General features: G+C 43.2%; 1 protein-coding gene across 2 annotated transcripts in view; it reads right to left on the bottom strand.

The window, feature by feature from the left end:
• CTNNBL1 (catenin beta like 1) overlaps window positions 1-25,613 on the bottom strand; it is a 162,090-nt gene that overhangs the window by 109,606 nt on the left and 26,871 nt on the right. For both annotated transcript variants that reach the window (XM_058685552.1, XM_058685553.1), the window contains exons 2-4: window positions 22,013-22,201; window positions 17,832-17,938; window positions 8,055-8,194 (exon numbers count right to left, since the gene is read on the bottom strand). In XM_058685552.1, coding sequence (XP_058541535.1) covers window positions 8,055-8,194; window positions 17,832-17,938; window positions 22,013-22,201 — 436 coding nt within the window. The remainder of the gene's footprint in view (window positions 1-8,054; window positions 8,195-17,831; window positions 17,939-22,012; window positions 22,202-25,613) is intronic.

Below are 25,613 nucleotides of genomic sequence, written 5' to 3'. Positions count from 1 at the left end.
AGGGCAGTTTCACTAGAACTGGTAAGAAAAAAATAAAAGGAAAGATACAGGACGTGGTAACAAGAAGAATAACACTTGCTGACCGCCCACTGAAGTTCCAGGCATTTTATGAACATCTTTTGCGGGAAGAAAAGCTATTGGGAGGTTTGTCTTACTCATGTATAACGGACCAGGCGACCATCACACGTAAGTAATTAAGCTGTGTCGTCTTATTCCTCCACTCTTTAAAGTGAGATTTACCCCAAACACGAGTGCTATGAAACTTACTATGTGTCAGAGCTTAAAGGTCTTTGGACAAAACTCCTTGATGTGTCTCGTCTTCATCAACAAAGTAACCAGAATGCGGTTGACACAGAAGACCGCGTTATCAAACTTGACATACAGTAAACCAAAGTACGGAAGTTGTCTGCGGTAATTTTAAAAAGCAAAACCTGGCTACCGAATTAACCCTAGAAACCCCGGGGCTACCCCCGACTAGGAGGAATTAGTGGTAAAGACTGCGGTAGCCACCACCGTCACTGCCACCGTGTCTGAGAGTCATCATTATGCTAAGCGCTGGGCTACCGAATCCTCACAACAGCATTATAAGCGTGATATCCCCGTTTTACAGACAAGAAAGCTAAAGCTCAAAGTGGTTAAGGACCTTAGCTAAAGGTCACTGCAACAGTAAGGGAGAAGGTTAGGTTCATCTGATTCCAAAAATGATGCTTTTGCCACCACACTTCATAACACGGCACAGGGGAACATGTGCCAGGTTTAAACGGGGCTAAGTTCTGGTAAATTCTAGCTATTGATCCTACTGTAATGACACTGTCACGTATCTCCAACAAAAATTATTAAAAGTCTCAGGAGAAAAATAAGATGCTGAAAACTCCCTGCTCATCCTCCTCATCTAAGAAACTCCCAAATATATTCTCTTGAAAAGTTCTTACATATGCGACGTAAAAATTGTATTATCTATTCACATGCTTATTTAATATGTGTGACATTTGATCTATCTGCCTATCTATTCATCCATCCATCCATCCACCCAATGTTAGAGTCAGACACCTACAGGACAGGAATATGAATCGGGCAAAACAACAACAACAACAACAAAATAAAGAATATAAATCAGGCATGTAGTAAGTACTATCATTATATCCCTTGAATAACACCATGCATAACTAAGTAATTATTACCTAGCATGCGATGACTGTTAATTAAACAGGAGCCTCAAGAGACAGGTGGGGGACACGTGAAAAGAACAATGATGAAGAGTCAGAGCAAACACGAGGACGGGGTCATGTCATATACATCTTTGGTTCACATCTTCAGTGAACTGAATTACCCCCAAATTATCACCAGCCATGCAATCTTGTTCAAACCCCTTTATTTCCTTACAGCTTAGTTTCCTCGCCTGTCAAATGGTGGCAAATGGTCTCTGCCCAGCCCATCTCTCTGAGTAGCTAGAAGGAACAAATTAGGGCGTGTACATCGAAGGCCAAGGAAATCAAAGTACTAAGAAAATATGAAAGCATTTTCTAAGAAAGACGGTTAGTCAAGTCTTCCCACAGAATGGCCAAAGCCCTCACTGTTGCCGTCACTCTTCCCCAAAGCCTCGAAAATCTAAAACGTAAGCTAACAACAGCATGGTCTCCCTTTCTGGGTCACAATGGGTTGGAAGATCTAATTTTACATTTCGGCTGTGCCACAGACATTCAGATTGATCAAGTCCTTTTTCAGCCTCTAAGGTCTTATGGGCCAGGTATCATATTTTTCTTTGATTAGTCTTAATACCATGCTCACAAATGTGTCACGTTAAGCCTAAGAACTTTTCTTAAAAAGGAAAAAAAAAAAAAAATTGACAATGGTGGTGGTTTTATATAGGACAGGATAAATGTCTAACTTTTATCAAGAAAAGTCGTTTCTAAAAATGTTCCAGTAGTTATTTCCCTGCCTACTCTCCTGCCTCAGCTGAGAAGTCAAACACAAAACCAGTTACCAGCTACCAGGTCTGGTAAGCATCTCATCAATTCCACCACTAACTGATTTTACGTAAATTCCTAACTTTCACCAAAGAACATTTCAGCAAGGCAGTAATGAGTCCGTAATTGTAATCATCACCTCCCGGGTAATGTAGTATGACCCGGAAGACAGAGGTCATCTGAAGACCTGAAAGTGGAATGAAAACCCGAACGAAAGACAGGCAGGCAGACTCTCAATTTGGATGAGAAAATGCAGCGTGGTCTGCCGCCCATCCAGCATTTCTTCACAGGCCGACTCTGGGCATGGGTGATAGGTTTTTCCACTGTAGTTACAATTTCATTTCACAAGGTAAAAGGCTCTCCCGTCCAAGTATAATAGGAAAACAGAGAGCCTGTCTCTCTGTGAATTACTAAAACACAGTTTTTGATAGCCTATTTTGTCATGTCGAGTAGAAAGGCCACCCCACACACTCCCTCTGTACCTGTCCACTACTGGGGCAGTAAGCTAGAGTAATAAGAGGTGACATAGAAAAGGCCAGCTGGGCACAAAATGGTCCACAATACAGCAGCTCTTGGAAAAAGAGGGGTATTTACGTCTGGTTGGGTTTTTTGGGTTTTTTTTTTTTTTTTTTTGGCATGATCCATGTAGTTTTGGTACAGAAACTGAGCATTAATCTCATTAATCTCCAATGAGACAGGTCCATAAGGAGAAAATTTATTAAAAAAAAAAAAAAAGATTAGAACAAGATGGTAGTAAGCAGATGGGTTTTTTTAAAAAAGTCATTTCATAAAGGATTCCTTAAGAAAAATGAACCAGTACAGTATAGATTCAGAGTATATAACTGATTTAATGCAACAAATGTGGGTTTTTATAAAAAAAAATTTTTTTTCTTTTGTTCCTAGACTAGGACAGTGAGATATGGCTCAATTAATGCAGATGAGTTTCAAAACACAGACAAAATGGTCTTTTTCTCCTTTTAAAACAGTTGGCACAGAACGACCTAGAAAAAAACCTGTACGCTTAATTCTCTCCCAATCCTAGATCAAACTAATATGAGGGAGAAAATGCACTCATTCAAGATGCACTAAGGACCTACTAAATGCTAATGGGCGCTATTATGCCACAGGGGAGATGCCCAAAGCAGGCTATCACCACCCACATCTTCCAGGGGCAAGATATTCACCTAAACTCATAAACAAGATCAAAGGTTACATTTAAGAGGTCCTTTTCCTAAATTGCCACTTTGGCACTTTTAACCTAACCTGACTTTCTTCAGAGCATATTTAAATGGCTTTAAATATGGGAGGCTTATCAGTGCAGATTATCAGACATGTCAGCCTACTGATGAGAAAAAGAAGTACCTTCCTTTCAGGGTAGTTTTGATTCTGGAAATATCGAGATGAGAACAGCTTCCAGCAAAACAACAGCTCAAGAGACGCATGTCTTGTTAGACAGCGCTTGCAGGAAAGCTCTGGAGCAACAGCCGACTCCCTCCCAGTCCAATTAGGAGAAAGCCCCGAGGAGGCTCAGACCCGTCCCAGCCCTAGTCCTGCTCATGAACATGGGGACTCTGACGCAGAGCCCCCCTGCCTACTGCACACACCCTCCAGGATAATATGGGATGCTGCTCTCAGTTTGCTCCACTCTGGCTTTCTCAGACCCAAACTGCTCAAATTCAATTGATCCCTGCTGGTCTCAAAAAAACTCTGCTCTTTATTTTCCAGTTCCCACAGTAATTCCTCACAAAATCCAACGGGACAACTTTCCAGGTCTTCCTCGCTTTATAGAGTCTAAGAAAACTAAGCAGTAATTTAGGGAAGAATAGTGCTAACGACCACTCCCTAAAATTATCCCAGACCAAAAAAAAAAAAAAAAGCTGTCCCATCAGCACCAAAAATCTCCTCTATAACTAACAAATCTCTCCCTTCCTGCATATTAGCATGCAACTCACTGTAATAATGCCTGAAGTTAACATTACAATGAGGCCACATTTTTCTGAATCACCAAAGTCTGAAAGCAGACTTTGGATAAATGTGGTTTATTCAATACATACATACATATATATATGTTTATATATATAAGTTATATATAAGTTATATAAATATACAATTGTATAATAAATATACAATTACATATTCATGTAACTTATATATAATTTATATATAATATAAACAAATATAAATATTATAAAATATTTATATATTTGTATATAATATACAAAACATATATATTATATATAAATATTATAAAAATAATATAAATATATAACGTTTATAACGTTTATATAATTTATATATAACTTACACATCATATATATATATATATATATATATATATATATATATATATATATATAAAAAGAATAGAGCACTTACCAGGGAAGCAGTAGTGGTGATTTTTTTTTTTGTGGGGGGAGGTGGGAGGGGAAGGGGAATCATGAGCCTGATGTCCTGGTAAGTTTCTAGTGACTACAGGAGCACGTCAGCTCCCAGCATGTGAGGCATGGCAATTTCCACTGCCAAGATACAGACCATGAAAATAAACTTGAAACACACTCTAATCTCCACATCTGTCAAAAGCTTACCCATCTCCAATACCCAATTCCCTAATCACCCCCAAGCCAGAAGTGACTCATACCTCAGAACTCCAATGGCATTTCCTGAGCACAATACTCCAAGGGCACTTACCGTGCATAGTAAGTAACTTGTAAGTGAGTGTTTTTGCTATCGACTGGAGTTATTATTTCTTGCTTCCCCAACAGCACCCGATAGGGCTTATCACAAAGAGTTGAGAAACCCAGTAAATGCCGTGATCTACCATAAGGACTTTAGAAAGGATTGCCCCGAGTTGTCACTCAAACTGAGAATGCAGCTAATGACATACAAAAATAGGATACTTATGGATGTTGGGCTGTGGTGATTTATTTTTTTGTTGGTGGTGGTAAAAGGGGTGATGAACCACCATCTGGGGTTTTTATCTTCCCCTTGTTTCATTCTTCCTTGTTCCTTTAGGCAAAATGAGTAAATATGGCTTACACTGGGCCACAAAAACTGTTTGCTTAGCAGTACCTTAAGAAAATATCTTTAAATGTAACTTTGATTTTATGATTCTGTAGAAACTCCAAAAGGTTCACAAAAAAGGGGCTCTAAACATATTTAAATGACTTACTTCAAAGGAAAAAGCAGTAATTCTAAAAGGCGGTAGCTGTTGGATCCCACCTTGCCTTCCCTTCTAACACAGTCAGAGTGACTCTCCAAAGCTGTGTGAGAGGTATGCCCCTCCCTCTCAGCCCCTCGTCCCCAGAGGTGCTCTTCACAGACCAGAATTCCACTCGCGGCCAACGGCCTGCTGGGCTCCAGCCTCTGGGGGGGGGGGGGCGGGGGGGGGCGGAGACGGGGCCCAGAAGCGCTGACAAGCCTTCACCAGCAGCAGCGATGCAGAGCGCCAGAATAAACTCTGAAGCTGCCCCTCACGGTTGAAAGCACGAGGCACAAGCTGTCGTCTCGCATCCTCTGCTCTTAAGGTTACAACAAACCAGCCTCTGATCCAATTAAAATCCCTATAGTTTATGTTTTCTCTGAGAAGGACAAAGGCAAAGATGACCTGAGCTTGTGGGGGGCATGACCAGCCACGTATGGTCTTGGTTGATAAATGAAGAGTTAAAAAAGATGAAAAATCTAAGTCATGACTGCCATGAAATTGTTCATTCACGGTACGGTGTTTCGGGCAGTTACAGCTGTACAACAGTAAATTGTTAACAAGCGTCTCCTGAAGAAAAATCTCCATTCTAGACCACAGGTAAGACAAGACGCAGGGTGCAAGGCTGCGGGGAGACCACCGTCCCGAAACGAGAGAGGGTGCATCAGTTGCAAGTCAAGAGGGCCTACCCTTTCCTGAAACCACTTTCAAGAAAAACTGTACTTTGAGGAGGATGACATTTCCCCTAATTGCTTTAGCTAATTAAAATTAGGTAATTAAAAAAATTTCAAATGCACTTTAAATTTGATGTAGGGCATAATTAAAAATCAGATTTAAAAAAATATCATTAGGGCAGTAGGGTGAAGGCTGGCATACTAGAGGGGGGAAAAATGCAGCCTGGCTCTCAAGAAAACAGGAGGGAAGTGGCAGTCTGTCAAAGTTATTATAGGGGGACTTGTTTTTTTCCTTTTTAAAGACCAGAACTTAACAACGTGGAACATCTGTGCCCTTGCCTTTCCCAAGTATGCCGATGTCGAACAGCGCTCTCGCGTCAGTCTTCTCCCCAGCAGGAACCAGCCTGGTGAATCAGCAAAGTGTCAGCATCTTGGGAAGGCTGCTACTATTAGACTTAGCAGGGATAGAAAAAAGAACGAGGGCCGTGTCTGCAGAGACAAACTTGGTGCTGCGTGTGTGAACGCGCAAGGGAGCAGACGACTGGGCGAGGCCGTCGGGGACGTGGCAAGTCTCAAAGGGCGCTGGAGAGAGCACTGGGCTGGACATCAATCAGGGGCCTAGAGTGCCAGCCTCGGCCTCAACAGTTGGCTGTCCGACATCTGGACCTCAGATGCGTCACTGAAGAAATAAAGAAGGCCCTGGGTTAAGTCATCTCTAAGGTCTGTCTAGATTCAGAACATCTACCATTCTGTAGGTGAATTAAGATGTGAAGTCACAACTACAACTCTCCCTTACCGACACCGCGAGGACCAGTTAGTACCTTGAATGGGACCGATCAGATGGTATAGATACCCTAATACGTGTTTCTTGCCTGATGCCGCTTGATAATCCAGTAGAGTCCACTGTTCCTCAGAGTCTAGTACAGTGCCTGGTACACAATGAAGCACTCAAAGCAGGTCTGCCGAATGACTTCATGAGACCCTACACTCAGCTTACCCAGAAACACGCCAATTGACCAGGGTTCTCGCACAACCCACAATTCAGCAGAAAACCCTGGGGAACCCACTCATCAATCTGAGGACTTACGGAGTGATTCTTAATACTCTCAAACCTAACATGAAGTATCAGAAATGGTTTAAGATCACCCTTCAAGAAGCCTGCATTAAAATTATTCCCTGATTTATTTCTATGAGAAATATCAGGCAGGAAAGAACCTAGTCAGACATGCTCTCAGGAGAGAGATTACCAGAAAGATGAAAATAACATGAAGCAGCAGCAGATTCCCCGTGAATATCACTCAGGCAGACTAACTACATTTGTCTCGTACCTTCGGAAATCTGGATTCAAATAGAACAACTATTGGAAGAGAATTTACTTTAATGAACATATCCCCGACCACAGGCACATCAAAAACCGACTGCAGAAAGCTGCTGCACGTCTGAGAGCAAAGACAAAGTATAAGATGGTTTTGGAAGTCACGGTTCAGAGTCAGTTAAAAGTAACATCTAGTAAGTGCCTACTGTGTATCAGAAACTGCTTAGCCCTTAACGTCGTCTCCTTTGGTACTCTCAGTAACACTGCAAGGCAAAAGTTATTAACTCCACTTCTGCAGGTGCCAATAGTGAGGGCTGCAGGGGCATCAAATTTCACACAAGAAATGAAGCTGGGAGCCAAACCTGGATCTAATGCTCATTCAGCAAACAGTACATGTTTCTGTGCACTGAGCCTGTTTTAAGGAATAGGGGTTGCAGCAGTGGACAAAAGAGATTAAAATCCCTGTCTTCCTAGACATTCCAATGTGCTTTCTACCACGGTTCACTGCCTCCTCTGGTCTCAAATCCGCTGGGCCGCCTGTTAGCAGAATGATGTCTAGATCAACAGATTCATGTCCTATCCGGCCTTGCCGCTATCATGGGCCTGGAAATCAAGATCCTGAGAAACGAATGCTACTAAGGTGTGAATAGATACATCATGATGAATTCCAGCACTAACAAGGGAAAACAGGACAATTAAGGACTGCCCAAGATGTATTCGTAGATAAAAAACAGGTTTTCAAATGAGTAAAGAGCAGCGTGTTTCAAGATCAGAGGTAATTAGAATGAAAACAGAACACCAGACGTGACAGGAGACATCAGCAGAGACAGACAGAAGAGAGTAAACAGCATTCCCCCACCATGTCAGCCTTCCTGCTGAGGACAGATCTGAAAGGATATCTGTATTATCGTGTCCAAGTAACCCAAGAAGAGACTGCACAGCATTCAGCTCCACCAGCAGGTGGTACAGGTCTGGCATGGTGGCCACCACGTGCATCTCCTGAATGATGTCATTTAGGTCCAGCTCGGATTCCATAAACCTAGGAGAGGGAAACAAGACAGCATCAGTGAAAGGAAAGCAGGGAGGAGCAAAGAACAACATAATCCAGACAGAGAGACAATCTGTCAAAGTGTCTGCAACAGACCAACCAGGAAGTACACTCATCCAAACATCATACTGTCACACAATTTCCTGGAGAAATCGATTTCCTCATTACAAAAATCAATCTTGGATTCAGATCTCATTACAGGGTTCCCCTTATTCTTGTAGTCACAAGTTGCCTTTTAGAGGCTCCTGAAGCATTCTGTAGCATTAAGTGATCTGCCCACCAGCGGACGAGCTGTGGATGAGCTACCGTCACCACTCGGTGTGGCAATCCACTATGCTGCCCTGACACAGTTACCCTACTAATCTGGAAAAAGTTTCTCTTACCCGCCACTTCAGATCAAGGGCCAATTATTCCCCTTCCCCACAGGAAGATGCCGAGATTCTGCTGCCATCCAAAAATACCCTCCCTTCCTCCAAACCCCCTCCCTTCAGTCCTTCAGTGAGCCGACTAGGGGGCAGACCCAAAAGTAAAGCAGATCTAGTCTCTGGCATCCTGTAATCACCACCACACCTTACGCAGCATGATACTTCATTCACATTTTCACACCTGAACCTTTCAACAAACCTATGCCCAGGCGCTAAGTACAAAACTTCTCTGCATTTGCCTCTCCCTGCCTTCCCTTAGTGTTTGACATATAAGAAATGCCCACTAAGCCTTTGATGAACAAGATAGGAAGCTTTGTTCCGAGGAGGAAGGGAGCCAATCCATGTAAAGCAGCTGAACAACACCTGACTGAGAGTAACTGAGGGGCAGCAGCTCCAGACTCTGGAGCCAGACTGCCTGGGTCTGAACCTGAGTTAGCCGCTTACTTCACTTCTCTGTGCCTCCGTTTCTCATCTGTAAATAAGATGATAGTTACCTATTGTTCCTGTAGGAACGAAAGGGTTCCTGTAACGAGTCAATGAATAAGCACATATAAAACACTTAAGAGGCGCCTGGATGGCTCAGTCAGTTAAGCGTCTGACTTCGGCTCAGGTCATGATCTTACGGTTTGTGGGTTCGAGCCCTGTGTCGGGCTCTGTGCTGACAGCTCGGAGCCTGGAGCCTGCTTCTCATTCTGTGTCTCCCTCTCTCTCTCTGCCCCTCCCTGGCTCGTGCTCTCTTTCGCTCTCTCTCAAAAATAAATACGCATTAAAAAAATTTTTCTAAACACTTAAGAAAAAGTGCCTGACATATAAAAAGCACTCTACGTTTGCTCTCATTTGTTCTTTTCCTGATACTACTATCATTAATATGTCTATCTGCCCTTCTAGAATTACATCTTTTGTCTCTACATATCCACCGATGCCTGCTTAATTAAAATGAGGCCATAAAGAAAAGGAACATAAGCCGGGACTTTTGAAGTCATATAGGCCTCATTCAGATGCCTGCGTGGCTGGGCACACACTACCTCTCCAGAAATCTGGACTCTGTGAGGAACAAAATCTGGAGACTATAGTTCTTTAAAACATGCCTGTATTTCACACAATATCCCTTACCATTGTTTTTCCCATTACTTTTTTTATTCATAACACTTATAGATATATTTTCTAATTATAAAATACTTTTTATAAAAAACTGGGAAAAGAAAGATAAGCTTTCAAAAGGTAAACAGACATCGCCCATTATCTTACTGACCAGAAATAACCACTGCTAATACTCTGGTAGGTTTAAGCAATTTTTCTTAACTCCCAGCCTTTTCCTCCCCGAAAGCAGCCCACATAGTATACGGTTCTATACTCAATTTTTGCGGTTGTTGTTAACATAGGCTGAACAATTTCCCTTATGAAACATTCTTCTACACCAGGAAAAGCCAGTATCTGATGCTGCTGTCAGTCCTTCTCCCGTGGCAAAATCCATCTCTGAGCCCAGCACTCTTCCCTGCTGAGCCCAGACATGACTTCAGAATCCTTCTCAACACAGCGCTCCAAAAAGAGACCAGCAATCAATCCCAGTGTGGGGGTAGGAGATGAAGCCATCTGAAATTCCTAATCTAAATAATACCTTTTAGAAAAAGCTACATGGTATTCCCTTGCATGGATCTATCATAATTTATTTTACCAATCCCCCTTTGTCAGACATTCAGATCGTTTCCAATCTTTTCCCTTACAACAAAAGACACTAGGATGCATGTATTCATAATTACTGCGTTAGGGTAAATTCCCAGGAAGGTGCCCAGTCAGAAAGTGTGCATAACTTAACAGATTTTGCTACAGCTCGCTGGAAAGGTACCAACAGTGTGTGAAGTGCCTGCTCCCCCCGCCCCCCTCAAAACCGGTATTACTTAAAATCTCCTCCAATTTCAGATGAGAAATATAACTTATTTTTTTATTTTGCGTTTCTGATACTAAGACAGTTCAATTTTTGTTAATGTTTACTGGTTGTGTTTCTTCTTTGATCATTTTTACATCAGGGTGCTCATCTAATTTGTCGATTTGTAAGCACTCTATATTAAGGAAATTAACCTCTGCTATATATTGCAAAAAAAAAAAACAAAAAAAAAACAAACCAGAGAAAGATATTTGCCCTTTGATTTGTATATTGTGCTTTTTAAAATAAAAGTTTTTAGGGGTGCCTGGGTGGCTCAGTCGGTTAAGCATCCAACTTCGGCTCAGGTCATGCTCTCACGGTTCAGGAGTTCGAGCCTCCGCATCAGGCTCTGGGCTGACAGCTCACAGCCTGGAGCCTGCAGCCCACTTCAGATTCTGTATCTCCCTCTTTCTGCCCCTCCCCAGCTGGTGCGCGCGCTCGCTCTCTCTCTCTCTCTCTCAAAAATAAACAAACATTAAAAAACAAACTTTTTTTTTAAGTTTTTAAAAGTCTAAGTCATCAAATCTTTGCCTTTATGAACTCTATTTCACATGTATCCTGAGCAAAGTTTTTCCCCTATGCTAAGATCGAATATATTTTATGATATACTACTTTTATGTTTGTACATATTTAAATGTTTGGGAGTAAATAATTCCGAGATACACTTTAGCATATGATATGGAGCAAAGATCTAACTTTATCTACTGCTAGTGTTTGGCCAGTTGTCCCAATGCCATAATCTACCCTTTTTCCGCAGATCTGAAGAAATGCCACCTTTACCATGCACTAAATTTTAATGTGTCCTCTAATCTTTTTATGGGCTTTTCACTCCATCTCAGAGATTGGTTTACAAATTCCTGAGCCAGGAAGGACCACACTTCCACATTATTACAGTCTATTTTTCTCTGTTACAGCAAAATATTATTTTTCTTCTTTTCTAACACTTCCTTGTCTATTCTCAACCTGCTTACTATTCCAATTTCAAAATTATTTTTCTCAAGATTCTCCCCCATACCACTTTTTTTAAGGCTCCCTCCACTGTGCTCACAAGCACAGATTACCCTTCTAGGTCACTAGGTTCCCTATCACCTAGCGTGTGGAAGCCAAGTGAGAATCACGATGTGGGAGAGCTGGTGCAGAATCCAGACACTGGGCAGTAGATCTGTATCATCTCTGAACCTAACAGGCTCAGCAAACCTCTCAGGCTTACATGCCTTACATGTGTGCTTTTAAAAAATCTGATTTGTAGGGAGTAATGTGACAAAAGGTTTTTACTGGGAAGAACTGGCAAGGGCACTAAACAGTACTAAACAACGTCATGTGGAGTACAAGGAAATGATTTGGGGACCTGGGGGATAATCAGTGAATGAATGTCAGCCTGGAGACAAGCCTCCGGGGGTATCCTGCAGGGCTCCGCTCCCTCCTTAGGCTTGTTTTTGAGGAACAACTTGGTGGTGAAGATATATAAACAACAAACTTAACAAATGTCATGTAACGCAAAGCTTATGGAGACAAGGAACACGGCAGACGACAGAATCAATTCAAAAAGTTCCTAACAGGCAATAATGATGGGCCAAATCCAACAGGAGGAAAATTACCCAGGATCCACACAGAGCGCCGCACTGAACCACAGAGCCACACAAATGCACACAGTGAGACAGATACAGCTTAGTAAGAGCACATGTGTAGAAAGGACAAGATGGTTTCAGTTCATTGTAACCGCGATACAAGCCAGACCATGAGAGAGTCCTGCCAGGACAGAGACTCCTCCTTCATCTCCGGACACCCAGCGCCGGGCACACTCCCTGGTCCACTACAGAAATTTAGCAGATGCCTGGCAAAGGAAGGAGCAGACGAAAGTGGCCGCCACAATGCAGCTGTGGTTTTTGCCTGCTTAAAAGAAGATACTGCGGGAGTTACCACGCAGGGGCACCTGGGTGGCTCAGTCGGTTAGGCGGCTGACTTCAGGTCATGATCTCGCAGTTCATGGGTTCGAGCCTCGCATCGGGCTCTGTGCTGACAGCTCAGAGCCTGCTTCAGATTCTGTGTCTCCCTCGCTCTCTGCCCCTCCCTTGCTTGCGCTCTCTCTCTGTCTCTCAAAAAATGAATAAAAATGTTTAAAAAAAAAAAAAAAAGAAGAGTTACCATGCAGATCAGATGACCGTTACAGTCCATGACATCTCTTATGGGAACCATGCTTTATTTAGGAGGGCTATGGAAACTAATCCAGGTAAGATTATAAGGAGTCGAGACATCCTCTCATAAGAGAATGTGCTGAAATTCTTTTTCATTCTGAGTTGAAATCTTAGAAATCACAGTTGCCAAATGATGTCTTTGTAAAGTCAGGCGTCTCTATAAAGTCAGATCCTTGTCACCGGGGGTAATTAATAAAGAATGATATGGAAAAAAAAAATCAAGAAGAGAGAATGGACTGCAACTTTCAGTCCCTTCCAACTTGGAAATTCTTCCAATTATGCAGTTTTTGGTTTTTTTTTAAGCTATACTCCTAGAGAAGGGGGGAGGAGGTGATGAGAGGGGAGGGGAGGGGAGGGGAGGAGAGGGGAGGAAGGGAAGGGAATCCCAAGCAGGCTCTGCCCTGTCAGCGCAGAGCCCGACGCAGGGCTTGAACTCACGAGCGGTGAGATCATAACCTGAGCCAAAGTCAGACGCTTAACTGACTGAGCCACCCAGGCACTTCTCCAAATATGCACTTTTAACCCAAAATTTTTCAGTTAGGAAGTCATAAATTTATCAAAACAAAACACACAAAACACGCAAAAAGTCAACTGTGAGTAGGGAAACATCACAGAAATGTCACTGGGGTCCAGTATTCCTTAAGTAATGACCTGGAGTGGGAAATGCCTGCACTTGGGAGTGAGACTGACCTGGGTCAGCCCCACTATTTGTAGGACGTGTAACCAAGAGCAGTGTGTCAACAAGCATTTGTGGGGCATATACTAGGTACCAGTCACTGTGCTAGGTCCTGAGGATGTAACAAATAACAAAACAATCCCAGCTGCTGTCTTCATGGAGCTTCCAGCCAGCCAGCCACAAATATAAACAATCTATACAATGCAATTCCTTGTAAGGATGTCCAGTGCTGACCAAGAGAACTGTCACTGGAACACAGAGCACAGGGCCCCAATCTGGTCAAGGGAGGCAGAGAATATTAGCTAGCCTATCTCTAAACTTCAACTCCCTTAAACTTCCTAGCTAAATTATAGTGAGGATTAAAAGAGATAATAAATATCATATGACTAACGACAGTTGGCACATAGCAGATGCTCAATAAATCTAGGCACCCTCAAGTCTGCTCTGCTGTAACAAAGAAAATGTTCTTCTCTTTTTGCTGACCAAGAATCACCTACTCATTTAAAGCGCACACTATAATATTTGTAGAGGACTGACTGTCTAGGGATTAGGTATACCTTTGGCAACAGCTGACTCACAGCTGGAAGAAAGGATCAAGTTAGAGGTCAATGGGAAAGCAATAGAGTAACATATTAAAACAGTAACCCAGGCTGAGGCGGGTCGTGGATTCCATCTGGTATGAAGAATATTCTGCTAGTCTGCCTGTGTACATTTGCTTCAGACCAGCAGGATATTCTCCTTCAACCACAAGAATGAATATTAGCTGATGACCAGCAAAGTTAAAAAAAAAAACATACCAGAAAAGCAAGAGAAACCAAGGAGTCCTCCTACAATCATAAAACCAGCTATCGATGCACAGGGAACATAATGTTTCTTCCACCCAAATGAATCGGCAATTCTCAAAGTGTGGTCCTGGGGTCCAGGGTGAGGTAGGAGGTGGCTGGAGACCCCTTTAGGAGTCTATATGATCAAAACTATTTTTACAGTAAACCCAAAACATTAGTTGCCTTTTTCTCTCTCATTCTCTCAGGAGTGTAGGGTGGAATTTTCCAAAGTGCTACACAACACATGATGCTATCATTGCCCTGATGGCTAATGAAATGTGTGCCTGTATTATTCTAAAATTTCCTAAGATCAGCACTTTGGGGCACTCAATAATCTAAGAGTGCAAAGGGGTCCTGAGACTAAAAAGCTTGAGAACCACTAAACTAAGTAATTCTGCCCCCACAAAAATGAAGAGAAGGACTACTAAGGACTTACTAGGGAAGCAGCACACTCTGCTCAACGTGATGTTTGGGAGGATGATCACACGGTGTAGAGACTGCATAAGGAGAATTGTCAGTTGAATCTGAAATGCAGCCAAATGAAGAGAGGCATCTTTGGGTATGCAATCAAAATGACAATTGCATATATGGGAAAATAAATGTGAATGTTTCTGATCTCAACCGGAAAGTTTCGTTCAAGTACGCTCCAGCAATTTTCATCTTAATTGCACCTTGCTGGTCTAGAGAATTATAAAAGACACTGCACCAATAAGAATTCAAGAACTCAAGGTTAAAACACAATGTAGTTTCCTAACTGCTTTTGGACATGAAAAAAAAAAAATGTTCTTTAGGCATAATGTCAATTTTTGAAATGTTGCAACTTAACTAAAAATAGCGTATAAATTTGTCTGAATGGAAAACACTGTGGTTGTTGCTGTTGTTTTTTAGGAAAATAACATTTTCTTAAAACCACTGTATAGACTGTAACCCTGGAGCATTTGTGGTACCTAAGACGTAGGTGGTGAAACGACCCGCAGAAACTCACTGCTCTAAACGGACAGAGGCATACGTCTGGGTGGACACAGGCAACACTGGCATTCCAAAAAGCACCGTGGTTCTTAAATGTGTAGTGTTCTCAGCCTACAGCACAGCTTCCTCATAATGTCTCCTTGGGTTCCAAGGATGGGAAATTAACAAGGATGACCTCAACTATAGAAGATCCCTCCTGTTCACTGAGCACCTACAGTCTGGCAGGTGCTGTGCTAGGTACTACAGACAGAGACAAACAAGACACAGTCTACCCCCTAAAAGGAACACAGAGTCTAATGCAGGAAGACCACTAAGTAAAGAAATAGCTATAAAACAAATTTCAAAGATGTTAGAGACTGAGCACACTCACTGTGGGCAAGAATTTAGGGAAAGAGGCCTGCCAATGGGAGAGTAAGAGGCCACGGTGGGGAATCTGGCTATCAAATTTGGCTATCCGTAGCTATCAAAGTTTAAAATACATGCCCTCAACCAGAGACTTCCACACTCAGGTATGTACCCCAAACAATGTGCGCTAAGACACGGGGACTCCACAGGCTCACTGCAGCATTGTTCATAAAAGTCAGTACGTGAAATAGCCAAATGTCCATCCAAAGAAAAATAATAAATAAACTACAGTATCTCCACACCATGAAATACTACGCACCAGTCAGAAAACAGAAGGTAAACATGCATGTACCAGCATGGAAAGATCTCCCGTAAACATCAAGGTTCAGGATATGTACAATACGACTTAGGCAGGAAAAACATTACATATGTAAATCTATGAACAGAAAACAATCTAAAAAGATACTCACAGAGACCATCTCTGGGTAGCAGAATGGAAAGAGGGTCAGTGCAGTGAAGGAGAACTTTCATGTTTTACTTTTCTTACGTACTGTTGCCGTTTTTTATAACGACAATCTGTTTGCGTATTCCTTGTCTGATCAAACACACACGCACAGCGTGCAGTATGACAAGTGCCACCGTGCGGTGGAGGTTAGCACAGAACCTGACAGGACTCGGGTGCTGGGAAGGCTGAGCTCAGATGCAGCTACTCCTCCTGTCAAAGAGGGCTGTGGCCTGGGTGCGGTAACCAGGCTCTCCTCTCTGTACCTCACCTGCAGTACAGAGAGAACGTAATGAATCGTGTTAGCCTCACTAGGCCGCCATGAGGACGATGTGTCCTCTGCTACCCCTGTGCCCTTCTTTGTTCATGCTAATCATCCTGGCTGGCAGGCCTGTCCAAGTTCTTTCCTGACTCTGAAAGCAAAAATCACTCTTCAAGGCCCAACTCAAATACCACCTCTTCTGTGAAGCCCTCAACAGCCCCCAACTTGATATTCACTTTCTTTCTTCCGGATGTTCCCACGGCACTCTGCTTGTATCTCTTTTAAAGTATATTTCCTTCTACCCTGCACTTATAGCCAGTCTCCCTGTTAACCTATAAACTTGAGTACAAAGACTGTACTAGTCAACTCTTAATTGCCTAGGGGCCTTGGGCCGATGAAGATTCATTAAAAGTGTATGTCCTGGGAGGCAGAGAGACAGGGAGGGAGGAGAGATTTAGAATTAAAATCTGTATAAATATGAAAATCCCTTTAGTTAGAATTCACTTTTTTCCCTACCTAAATCATACTGTACACATTCCACACCCTGATTTTCTTGGTCACATCACAGGAGATCTTTCCATGTTAGTACTTGTCAAGATGGACTGAAAGACATCGGATTCCTCCTTATAGCACCTCACAGTACACAGTGAACAATCACATGAACGATCACATCATGAGCACTCACTATGTGCCAGGCACTGAGCTAAACACTTGCCATTATTGTCACTGTGTCTTCACAACAGCTCTGTGAAGGAGGTACCACCTCCTTGTACAGATCAGACGCCTGAGGCTAAGAAAGGAGAAGTGACTTATTCAAGGTCATGTGGGAGTCACGCCCATATCTGTCTAACCCCAAAGCCTTTGACGTGTTCTCAACAGTAGAGCTATCACTAATGACGGGCATAAGCAGTCTTCTTCGCACCCTGAGAAGGATAATGCAGAAAAGAGTTTAACAGAACAGGACTGACTTTTCGAAGAGTCTAGTCCTGGGCTGGTATCTGGGAGCTTGGCTTCTGAAAGGTTCCCTAAGTGATAAGGGTGTTTTGTCCACCTGGAGCACTGAACATGTGCTTTCCTTCTGGGAGCGTAGAATTTTGACAGCCATTGCTGACAAAGGCCTACATAACCTGTCCGCAACAAATATCCTAGACTCTAAGTCTCAGATGGGCTTCCCTGGACAGAGGCAGAGAACACAGGATGATGCATTTCACTGCTGGGAGAAAGGAACATGTCTGCATGTAACCCGGAGAGAAAATATAGGGAGGCTCCACATGAATTCTCCAGACTCGGCCTGGTATGCCTTTCCTTCTTGCTGATCCTGCTACGTACCCTTGAGTACCACTGACTCTGCGCCCTAGGAGTCTTTCCAGTGATTTCCCAAACGTGTGTCTTGGGACTCCTGGCACAAATCACAAAAACCAAAGCAGGCAAAACAAATGAAAAGCAAAACAAAAACAACAAACAACACGTAGGAGAAAAAAGGGTATCACCGAAACAGAGCCTTACTTCTCTGGGTTATCTGGAAACTTGATCCGCAACTCTTGGTTTTTGTATGATCTTTTTTCAAATGTAAGGATCATTTTCTTCACTGAGCTTTCGTCTAGTGGTTCCTCCTGGTATAAAGGAAACGAACGGCAACAATTTCAGTCCAAAGGGATTTCTTATTTACTAATCACTACTTCTTTTCCATGCTCTTCCATGCCATTCTGCCACTCACCTTTCTGGGTTAAACCCTTAGTACATACTTCGTCTCCCTCCCTGGAAAGAAGGTTAAGGGTCTGGACCACACGCTGCTTTCTTTGTATCACTCTGTGTGTCTCACATCCAGCTCAGGAAGCTCAGTTTTAAGGTTTTAGAGACTAACCCATTCAACAAATGATTTCCTGAGCATACTATATGGCATGGAATAAGCAACAACATTAGAGAGTTTTATTTAATATTTACCTATCCTTCTCCTCTGCTGTACAGATAAGATAATGCTCGGCGGCTTAAAAGAACTTGTTCAAGGTCAGAGCCTGAGTCAGGGACAGTGGACCTCAATCTTCCCCACAGCAGGGATCGGCAAACTCCGGGGCACAGGCCAAGTCCAGCTCACCGCCTATCTCTGTACAGCCCATACTGTAAGAATGGTTGTTGACCAGCAGCAGTCACTGCTCTACGTCTCTTACACATCACCGTTTCTGGTCCTTCCTTACTGGCTGCTGAGAAGGAAATCAGAGAGGCACTCGCAGGCCTGATACAGCATCAAGAATTTAATAACCTCACTCAGGGGAAGCATAAAAAACTAGTAGACCATACAGTTTTCTTATTTCAAACACTCAAATAATAACTACAAAGGTAAATAAAACGAATTTTTGAAAACGGAATCATTTTCCCCAAAAACGTCTGCAACAATTTCAGGAATGTTTTCTCCTCAGTTTCTTGTCGAGGTTAAAGTCACATGCTGCAGTGCACTCTGTCTCTGTGACACCCTCCTGACTGCTGGCTCCACAGCTCTGTGGTCACTGACCACAACTCACCCCTAAAAGCAATAAAGGAACTGCTATCAAGAGAGCCGGTGGGGCACCGGGGTGGCTCAGTTGGTTAAGCGTCTAACTCTTGATTGCAGCTCAGGTCATCTCTCGGTTCGTGAGTTTGAGCCCCCGCATAGGGTGCTGCACTAATAAGGTGGAGCCTCCTTGGGATTCTTTCTTCCTGTCTCTCTGCCCCTCCCCCACATGTCCTCCCTCTCTCTCTCTCTCTCTCTCTCTCTCTCTCTCTCTCTTTCTCCCCCTCTCTTCTTTCTCTCTCTCAAAAGTAAATATACATTAAAAAAAAATTTTTTTAAAGCGCTGGAAATGTACCCTTTTGGAAAGCACTGAATCACCCCATAATTGTGTAAATACTCTAAGATGTTAGATATTATTTTATTAAATTTCTATTTTCATATATTGGGTTTTAACTGAGACATACCTATAAATTTGTTTTGGCCATGACACATTTCTTTGATGTTATTGATGACTCCTGGGCCTTGAGAGCCTCTACCAGACTCCCACCCCATCCTGGTATCTACAGCTTAAAGAGAGAGTATAAACTGAAGTCCATGCCCCAGCTCAGTCAGGACTCAGAGTCTAGCTTCGCTACTCACTAGCCACATGGCGATGTCACTTTGCTGAATATAATCCTCAAACCCTCACCAAGTCCAACTGACTCTACTTCTTAAGTCTTTCTTGAATTCATCCATTTGGTGTTCGGAATAAAATCCTAAATCCTTCACATGACCCATATAAGGAAGGTCTGGCAGGATCTGGCCCAGACAATCTCTCCAACCCTAAACCAGGGCAAATACCCCTTTCGATGGCCCATGGCTACTTGTTCACTTCTGATTCTCCAGTGCCTGGCACATAGCAAGCAGGCAGCAAAGATGTAAAGGAAGGAAGGAAGGAAGGAAGGAAGGAAGGAAGGAAGGAAGGAAGGAAGGAAGGAAGGAAGGAAGGAAGGACAGAAACATTACCTGTATCTTTCAAGGTCATAGAGATGACCTAAAGAGATGAGGTGGGTAAAACTCTTTTACGATACATGAACATAAACTCTTAATGTTACTATAAGCAACAGGCACAACGTACCCAACGTACTACTAGGATTTAACTAACTGATCTAAATTTCTAGGAACGGTTAAATCTCAGTCAAGCAACCTCAACCTCCATTTTCTTTCTTTCCAAGGGCTAACGACGTCTTGCCCGCTCTGTAGGAAAAAAACCGTATTAGTGTTAATACAGCTCTCAGAGGATTCCCAGAACCTTAGCCTCTCCAGGGTCTGGCCTTCCCTCCTTTAATTTCTCTCCAACACCGGGGGAAAACTGAATTATCAGTCTTAGTCATCGACCACAGCAGTATCTCCAATAGCTCAACGTCAGAAAGCAGAGGGAGATTTCAGAAAGATGAATGCTGGTGATGTAGCACAAAAAGGACAATAATATTTTACAAGCTCACGTGACTTCACAGGGGCAAACATCACTTGCTTTTCATCAAATGGGACTTTGGTGGCAGTGAGAAAATAACTCCTGGACTTGCAGTCTTCCATGTGTCACTTTTACAAAGCGATCTCTTTTTCCCCGTCCCTTAACAGAAGGCCTGGTCCCACATTACATTTCTGTCTCTCAGGCTAGAAACCACTTACCCATGACAGCTACTATCCTAATCCTCCAGTACCAGCCTTGCCCTACATGGGAATTATACCTGCCAATTAACTGCTGCTGCAGGGCTAACAGATTGAGCAGAACCTAGTGAGGGAGGAAGGAGGGAGGGAGGGAGGGAGGGAGGGAGGGAGGGAGGGAAGGGAGGGGGAGGATGTGCTATACACACTGTTTGTCTAAGCCTAGCAGGGCCGCTGCCCTCAGAGAGGAAATTCGGGCCTGTCTCCCACCACAGATTTCCAAAGTGTCACCATCTTTTAGGGGCAGACCCCCAAATTCGCACTGGTACAAATCCCAATGAGGAGAGAGTTATTGTCACAACACAGTAAAGACCTTTCCGGAATATGAATCAATTTTTTTTTTTTCCCTTCTCAGATTCACACTCCAGCTTCATTTTTTAAATCCAAACTTAGCATCAGGTCTTTCAGGGAACCAAAAAACAGCTGGCTCTTAAGAATCTATTTCCATAATTCATATTGAACAAAATGCCAGAGTGAAGTAACACACAAGTTAACACTTAAGGATATAAAAAGACACTTAGGTAAGGTCATTTTATTTTTAATCACTGATATTTTACCTCTACTCTTTTTAGCCTCATTCATTTATTCATCAATAAATACTTATTAAGGGCCTACCAAGAGCTAGGCATGGCACCGAGTGCTAGAAATACAGCTGTGAGCAAAACCAAGGCAGTCCCTGTTTCACAGGAGGTGGGAGGAGGACAACAAATGAATACAATAAACAAGCCAGGATTTCAGATCAGAAGTGCTGTGAAGGCAGCGTACTGAACAAAGAAGACAATGAGAGAATGACTCACAGGGCTACCTCAGAGATAGGACAGGTTTCTCTGAGGAGGAAACATCTGAGCTGAGACCTGAATGAGAAGAAACCAGCCATGCAAACAAAGCATTAAGGGCAGAACGTTCTACAAAGGGCACAGAAGTAAAAAGGTCCTGATGCAGGCATGAGTGGGCCTTTAAGGCATCCTTTGGAACAGCAAATAGAAAGGCCTTTAGACACCTCTTTTCTTAAACTGTATTTTTCAGTCACACCTAAATACCTCATCTCTTAGCTCCCCCTGGAACTTCACCTTTGTTGCTTTGCTAATGCCATTTCAACTGAAAAGCCCTTCTTCCACTTGTCTGATAAAATTCTATGCCTCTTTCAAAGACTATGGACTATAGTAAAAAATCTAAGTGCCTTCAACGTGTCTGGTCTAGGAAGCCTCCCTGACCCTCCTCACTCAAGACCAAGAGCCCCACAGTTCGGTGTTCGGGTCTCGATTGCAACATATAATCCAGAATAATTTTAAAACTCTACAATGATCTTCACACTTTGAAAAATGCTTTCCCAACTCCACTATCCCTCTTAACCTTCATGTCAATACTGTGCAAGAAGTAATCTTAACTCCATTTTACAGGTTAAGCTGAAAAGCTCAGAGAAATTAAGTATTCAGCCTAAAATTATACTCCATGGATACTGTGTCAGGGCCAGCCACACCTGCCACCTTACCTCTTCCTCTTCCTCCTCACCCTCTCTATCAATAATCTGCAGCAGTCTTTTTTTGTCATCATCGGCTTCTTCTGCCACACTCATTTCCTCTTCCCGACCGCGGCTGCGGTCTCGAGTGCCAGCTTGTCTCCGACGCATTTTCAGTTCTTCCTCTTCATCATCCCGGGGACGTTTGGTGCCTCTGTTGGGCTGAAAAAGAGAAAAAAGTAATACAGGATTCCAGAGCTGGAAAAGACACAGAAGGGCCTACATAGCAAATATTCTGAAAGCTTTCAAGAATTCACCGACTGAGGGGCGCCTGGGTGGCTCAGTCGGTTAAGCGTCCGACTTCGGCTCAGGTCACGATCTCGTGGCTTGTGAGTTCGAGCCCCACATCGGGCTCTGTGCTGACAGCTCGGAACCTGGAGCCTGCTTCGGATTCTGTCTCCCTCTCTCTCTGCCCTTCCCCCGCTTGCGCTCTGCCTCTCTCTCTCTCAAATATAAATAACCATTAAAAAAAATTTTAAAAAAAGTCACCATTTGAAAAGCACCATACAATACGATTTCTCCCACAACATGAAGTAAAGCTCTAAGCGGTCATTTTTCAGACTTTTAATGTTCCATAAATACATGACTGAAATCACCTACAAGGTAGCTGGCTTTTTTCTTTTCTTTACAGAATTTTTTCTAACAGGCAAAGTTTTACCACTTTGCAAAAGTTCCCGTGTATACAGAAATCCCAGGGAACACAGCCACTTTGAGATAGGTTAGGCTCAGCTCACTAGTTATGATACAATCCCCAACACCAATCCCTTCGCACATGGTTTTAATCCACGTCTAAGAAAGACTACAGTCACTCACGAGCATCTGAAACAGAGAATATTACATACGGAACATCCAAGGGTCCACCGCACTCCGAAGTCCCCGCCTTAGCGAGTAAGGCCCAGATGCAGGATTACCCAAGGTCACAACACCAGCGGCAGCACTGAAAACAGAACTGGCACTTCCTGACTTCTGGTCCAGGGCTCTGTCCGCCATACGGTTAGGTCCTCATTTTGCCTTTGATACTGCAGTCCCCGGAGGAGTTCTTAACAGGGACTTTATTACATTGGTATAAAATGGGGGCACTCCTGAAATGGGCTTCAGAGCCGAGGAGAAACAGCACTGGCACCAGATATCAAATAGCCCACCGTCTCCCACCAGCTCAGCTTACCGCTGATGCAACTTTGGGCATGTCATTTAACCTCTCTAAACCTCAGTTTTCTCTCTGCAAATGACAAATGGAAAGGATAACCCTTTTCCCTGTGAACTTCAAAGGATGCTTTTGTGCGTGTGTGTTTTTACCATTTTTTCCCAGCTTCACTGAGATGTAATTGACATGTAACGTTGTGTCACAATGTGATTATCTGATTCGTGTGTGTGTGTGTGTGTGTGTGTGTGTGTGTGTGTGTATTGCAAAACAATTACTGGGGGCGCCTGGGTGGCGCAGTCGGTTAAGCGGCCGACTTCAGCCAGGTCACGATCTCGCGGTCCGTGAGTTCGAGCCCCGCGTCAGGCTCTGGGCTGATGGCTCGGAGCCTGGAGCCTGTTTCCGGTTCTGTGTCTCCCTCTCTCTCTGCCCCTCCCCGTTCATGCTCTGTCTCTCTCTGTCCCAAAAATAAATAAAAAACGTTGAAAAAAAAAAATTAAAAAAAAAACAAACAATTACCACATAAGTTAGTTAACACCTCCATCACCTCATATAATTACTTTTCAAAAATGATTTTCTTTCTTTCTTTCTTTCTTTCTTTCTTTCTTTCTTTCTCTCTCTCTCTCTCTCTCTCTCTCTCTCTCTCTTTCTTTCGGTGGTGAGGACATTTAAGATCTACTCTCTTAGCAACTTTCAAGTATACAATACGGTATGGTTAACTGTAGTCACTCTGCTCCACACTGGATTCCCAGAACTCATTCATAACTGGAAGGCTGTACCAAAAGGTGGCAAACTTTAGTGAAAGCATGCTAAACGATAACAGTACTGAACAAATGCAAAACATTATTACTATAAGGTAATCCACATGATTCTGTCGTCCACAACACAAGACATCTGTGTTAGGCTCGATGAGCTTTTCTTTATTGTTAGGATAACTAGCACACGAAAAGGGCGCTAGGTGCAACATGGGTTATTACTACCAAAGAAGAAAATGCCACATTTGCTGCCAAGCCGCTAAGCCGTCTGGTGATAAGAGACAAATTTCTACCAAACACATTACACATCTCACCTTGTGACTTATAATCCACACCGCTACTGAACTCCACTATCCCAGCAGTGCAAAGTCATTCCCCTCTGTATTCACACACCCTGCTGGGTCCACATACCAGGTGTGCCAGTAAGTCTGAGCATATGACACTGCTTAGCAAACTCACGTTAGACATTTTGGTTTGTGGGTTACCACCCGCTATTTTTCACTCTGTTCCTAGCCTCCGTGAGAGAGATTATAATTTCACATGATAACATTCTATTTCCATAAATACAAAAATGACAAAAATCTATTGTCATCATTACTGGTCTACACTAAGAAAATCAGCAGAGAAAGAAGAAATCAATATGCCAGTTACCAGGGAGCACAAGAAAAAGGGGGCGGTGGTTTTCAAGTGAGAAAGGAAGGAAAGGTAGCTTGATCCTAAAGGAGGGCAGGCTTCAAACCGGAAATGTGTGGCTCCCCAGCAGGTAAGGAACTTCAGCCCCCTGGGAACACTAATTCTTTCAGGCTCATAACGCGAGCCCTGCTGCGATTCTGATTAGCGCGAGCCTGCCGCAGCAGTCAAATCAAAGCATGAGCTCCACAGTTCTCCACGGAAAGGAGGTTTCTGGATGGTGTATCTCTGAGGGCAGAGAGAAAAGGCAGTGGACCACAATTCAAAGGAGAAAGCTAAATACCTCCCCCCCGCCACCCCTCCCCACCCCGACCTCCCCGGTTAAGAAACGTAAAACTGAGAGGACACCAGCAATGTCTCTCTGGAACACACCTTCCGATCTACTTTTTTAAAACAAACATTTCAGACGTAGGGGAGGAGTTCCACTTTTACCTCTAATCATTTCCACTGAAAGAGCATTCTCCTTCTGCAGAACTTAAAGCACCTATTTTAATCTCCACCACATCTCTGGGGAAGAGAAGTAGGTTAACAGTTCTATTTTATAAGCGGGGGAGACGGGATGCCTGAGATCCTTCAATAAACTCTTGCAAAGACAACCTGGCCCCTTCTCAAACTTGAACCTGATCTCTGCGAAGTTTGCTAATCTACCGTGATTCCAAGACCCTAACTGAGACAGGTCTGAGGGACGTTCAGTCGAGAACATATACTCATAGATAAAGTCATGGCCACGTTAGAATAGTATCTGTTAAACCATTCATTCAACAAATAATGTATTAAGGAACTGCAAGGCTTGAAGGGCCCTCAAGTAATAAGCTGGCCCAGTGGTAGTCCCAGGCTTCCATCTGGGTCATGTCTAAATGGGGACACAGGGACAGACAGGGCCAGTATGGATTCTTGAGACAAGAACAGCTTTGTTCATCTTTAGGAATAGTTTAAGCAGAACACCCCTAAGGGGGCAAACTTCAGGTTCAATGACTGTTTCTACAAT

The sequence above is a fragment of the Neofelis nebulosa genome, chromosome 9 (genome assembly GCF_028018385.1).
Source record: "Neofelis nebulosa isolate mNeoNeb1 chromosome 9, mNeoNeb1.pri, whole genome shotgun sequence".
Classification (NCBI taxonomy): Eukaryota; Metazoa; Chordata; class Mammalia; order Carnivora; family Felidae; genus Neofelis; species Neofelis nebulosa.
This window is presented reverse-complemented; position numbering and strand designations above follow the sequence as displayed.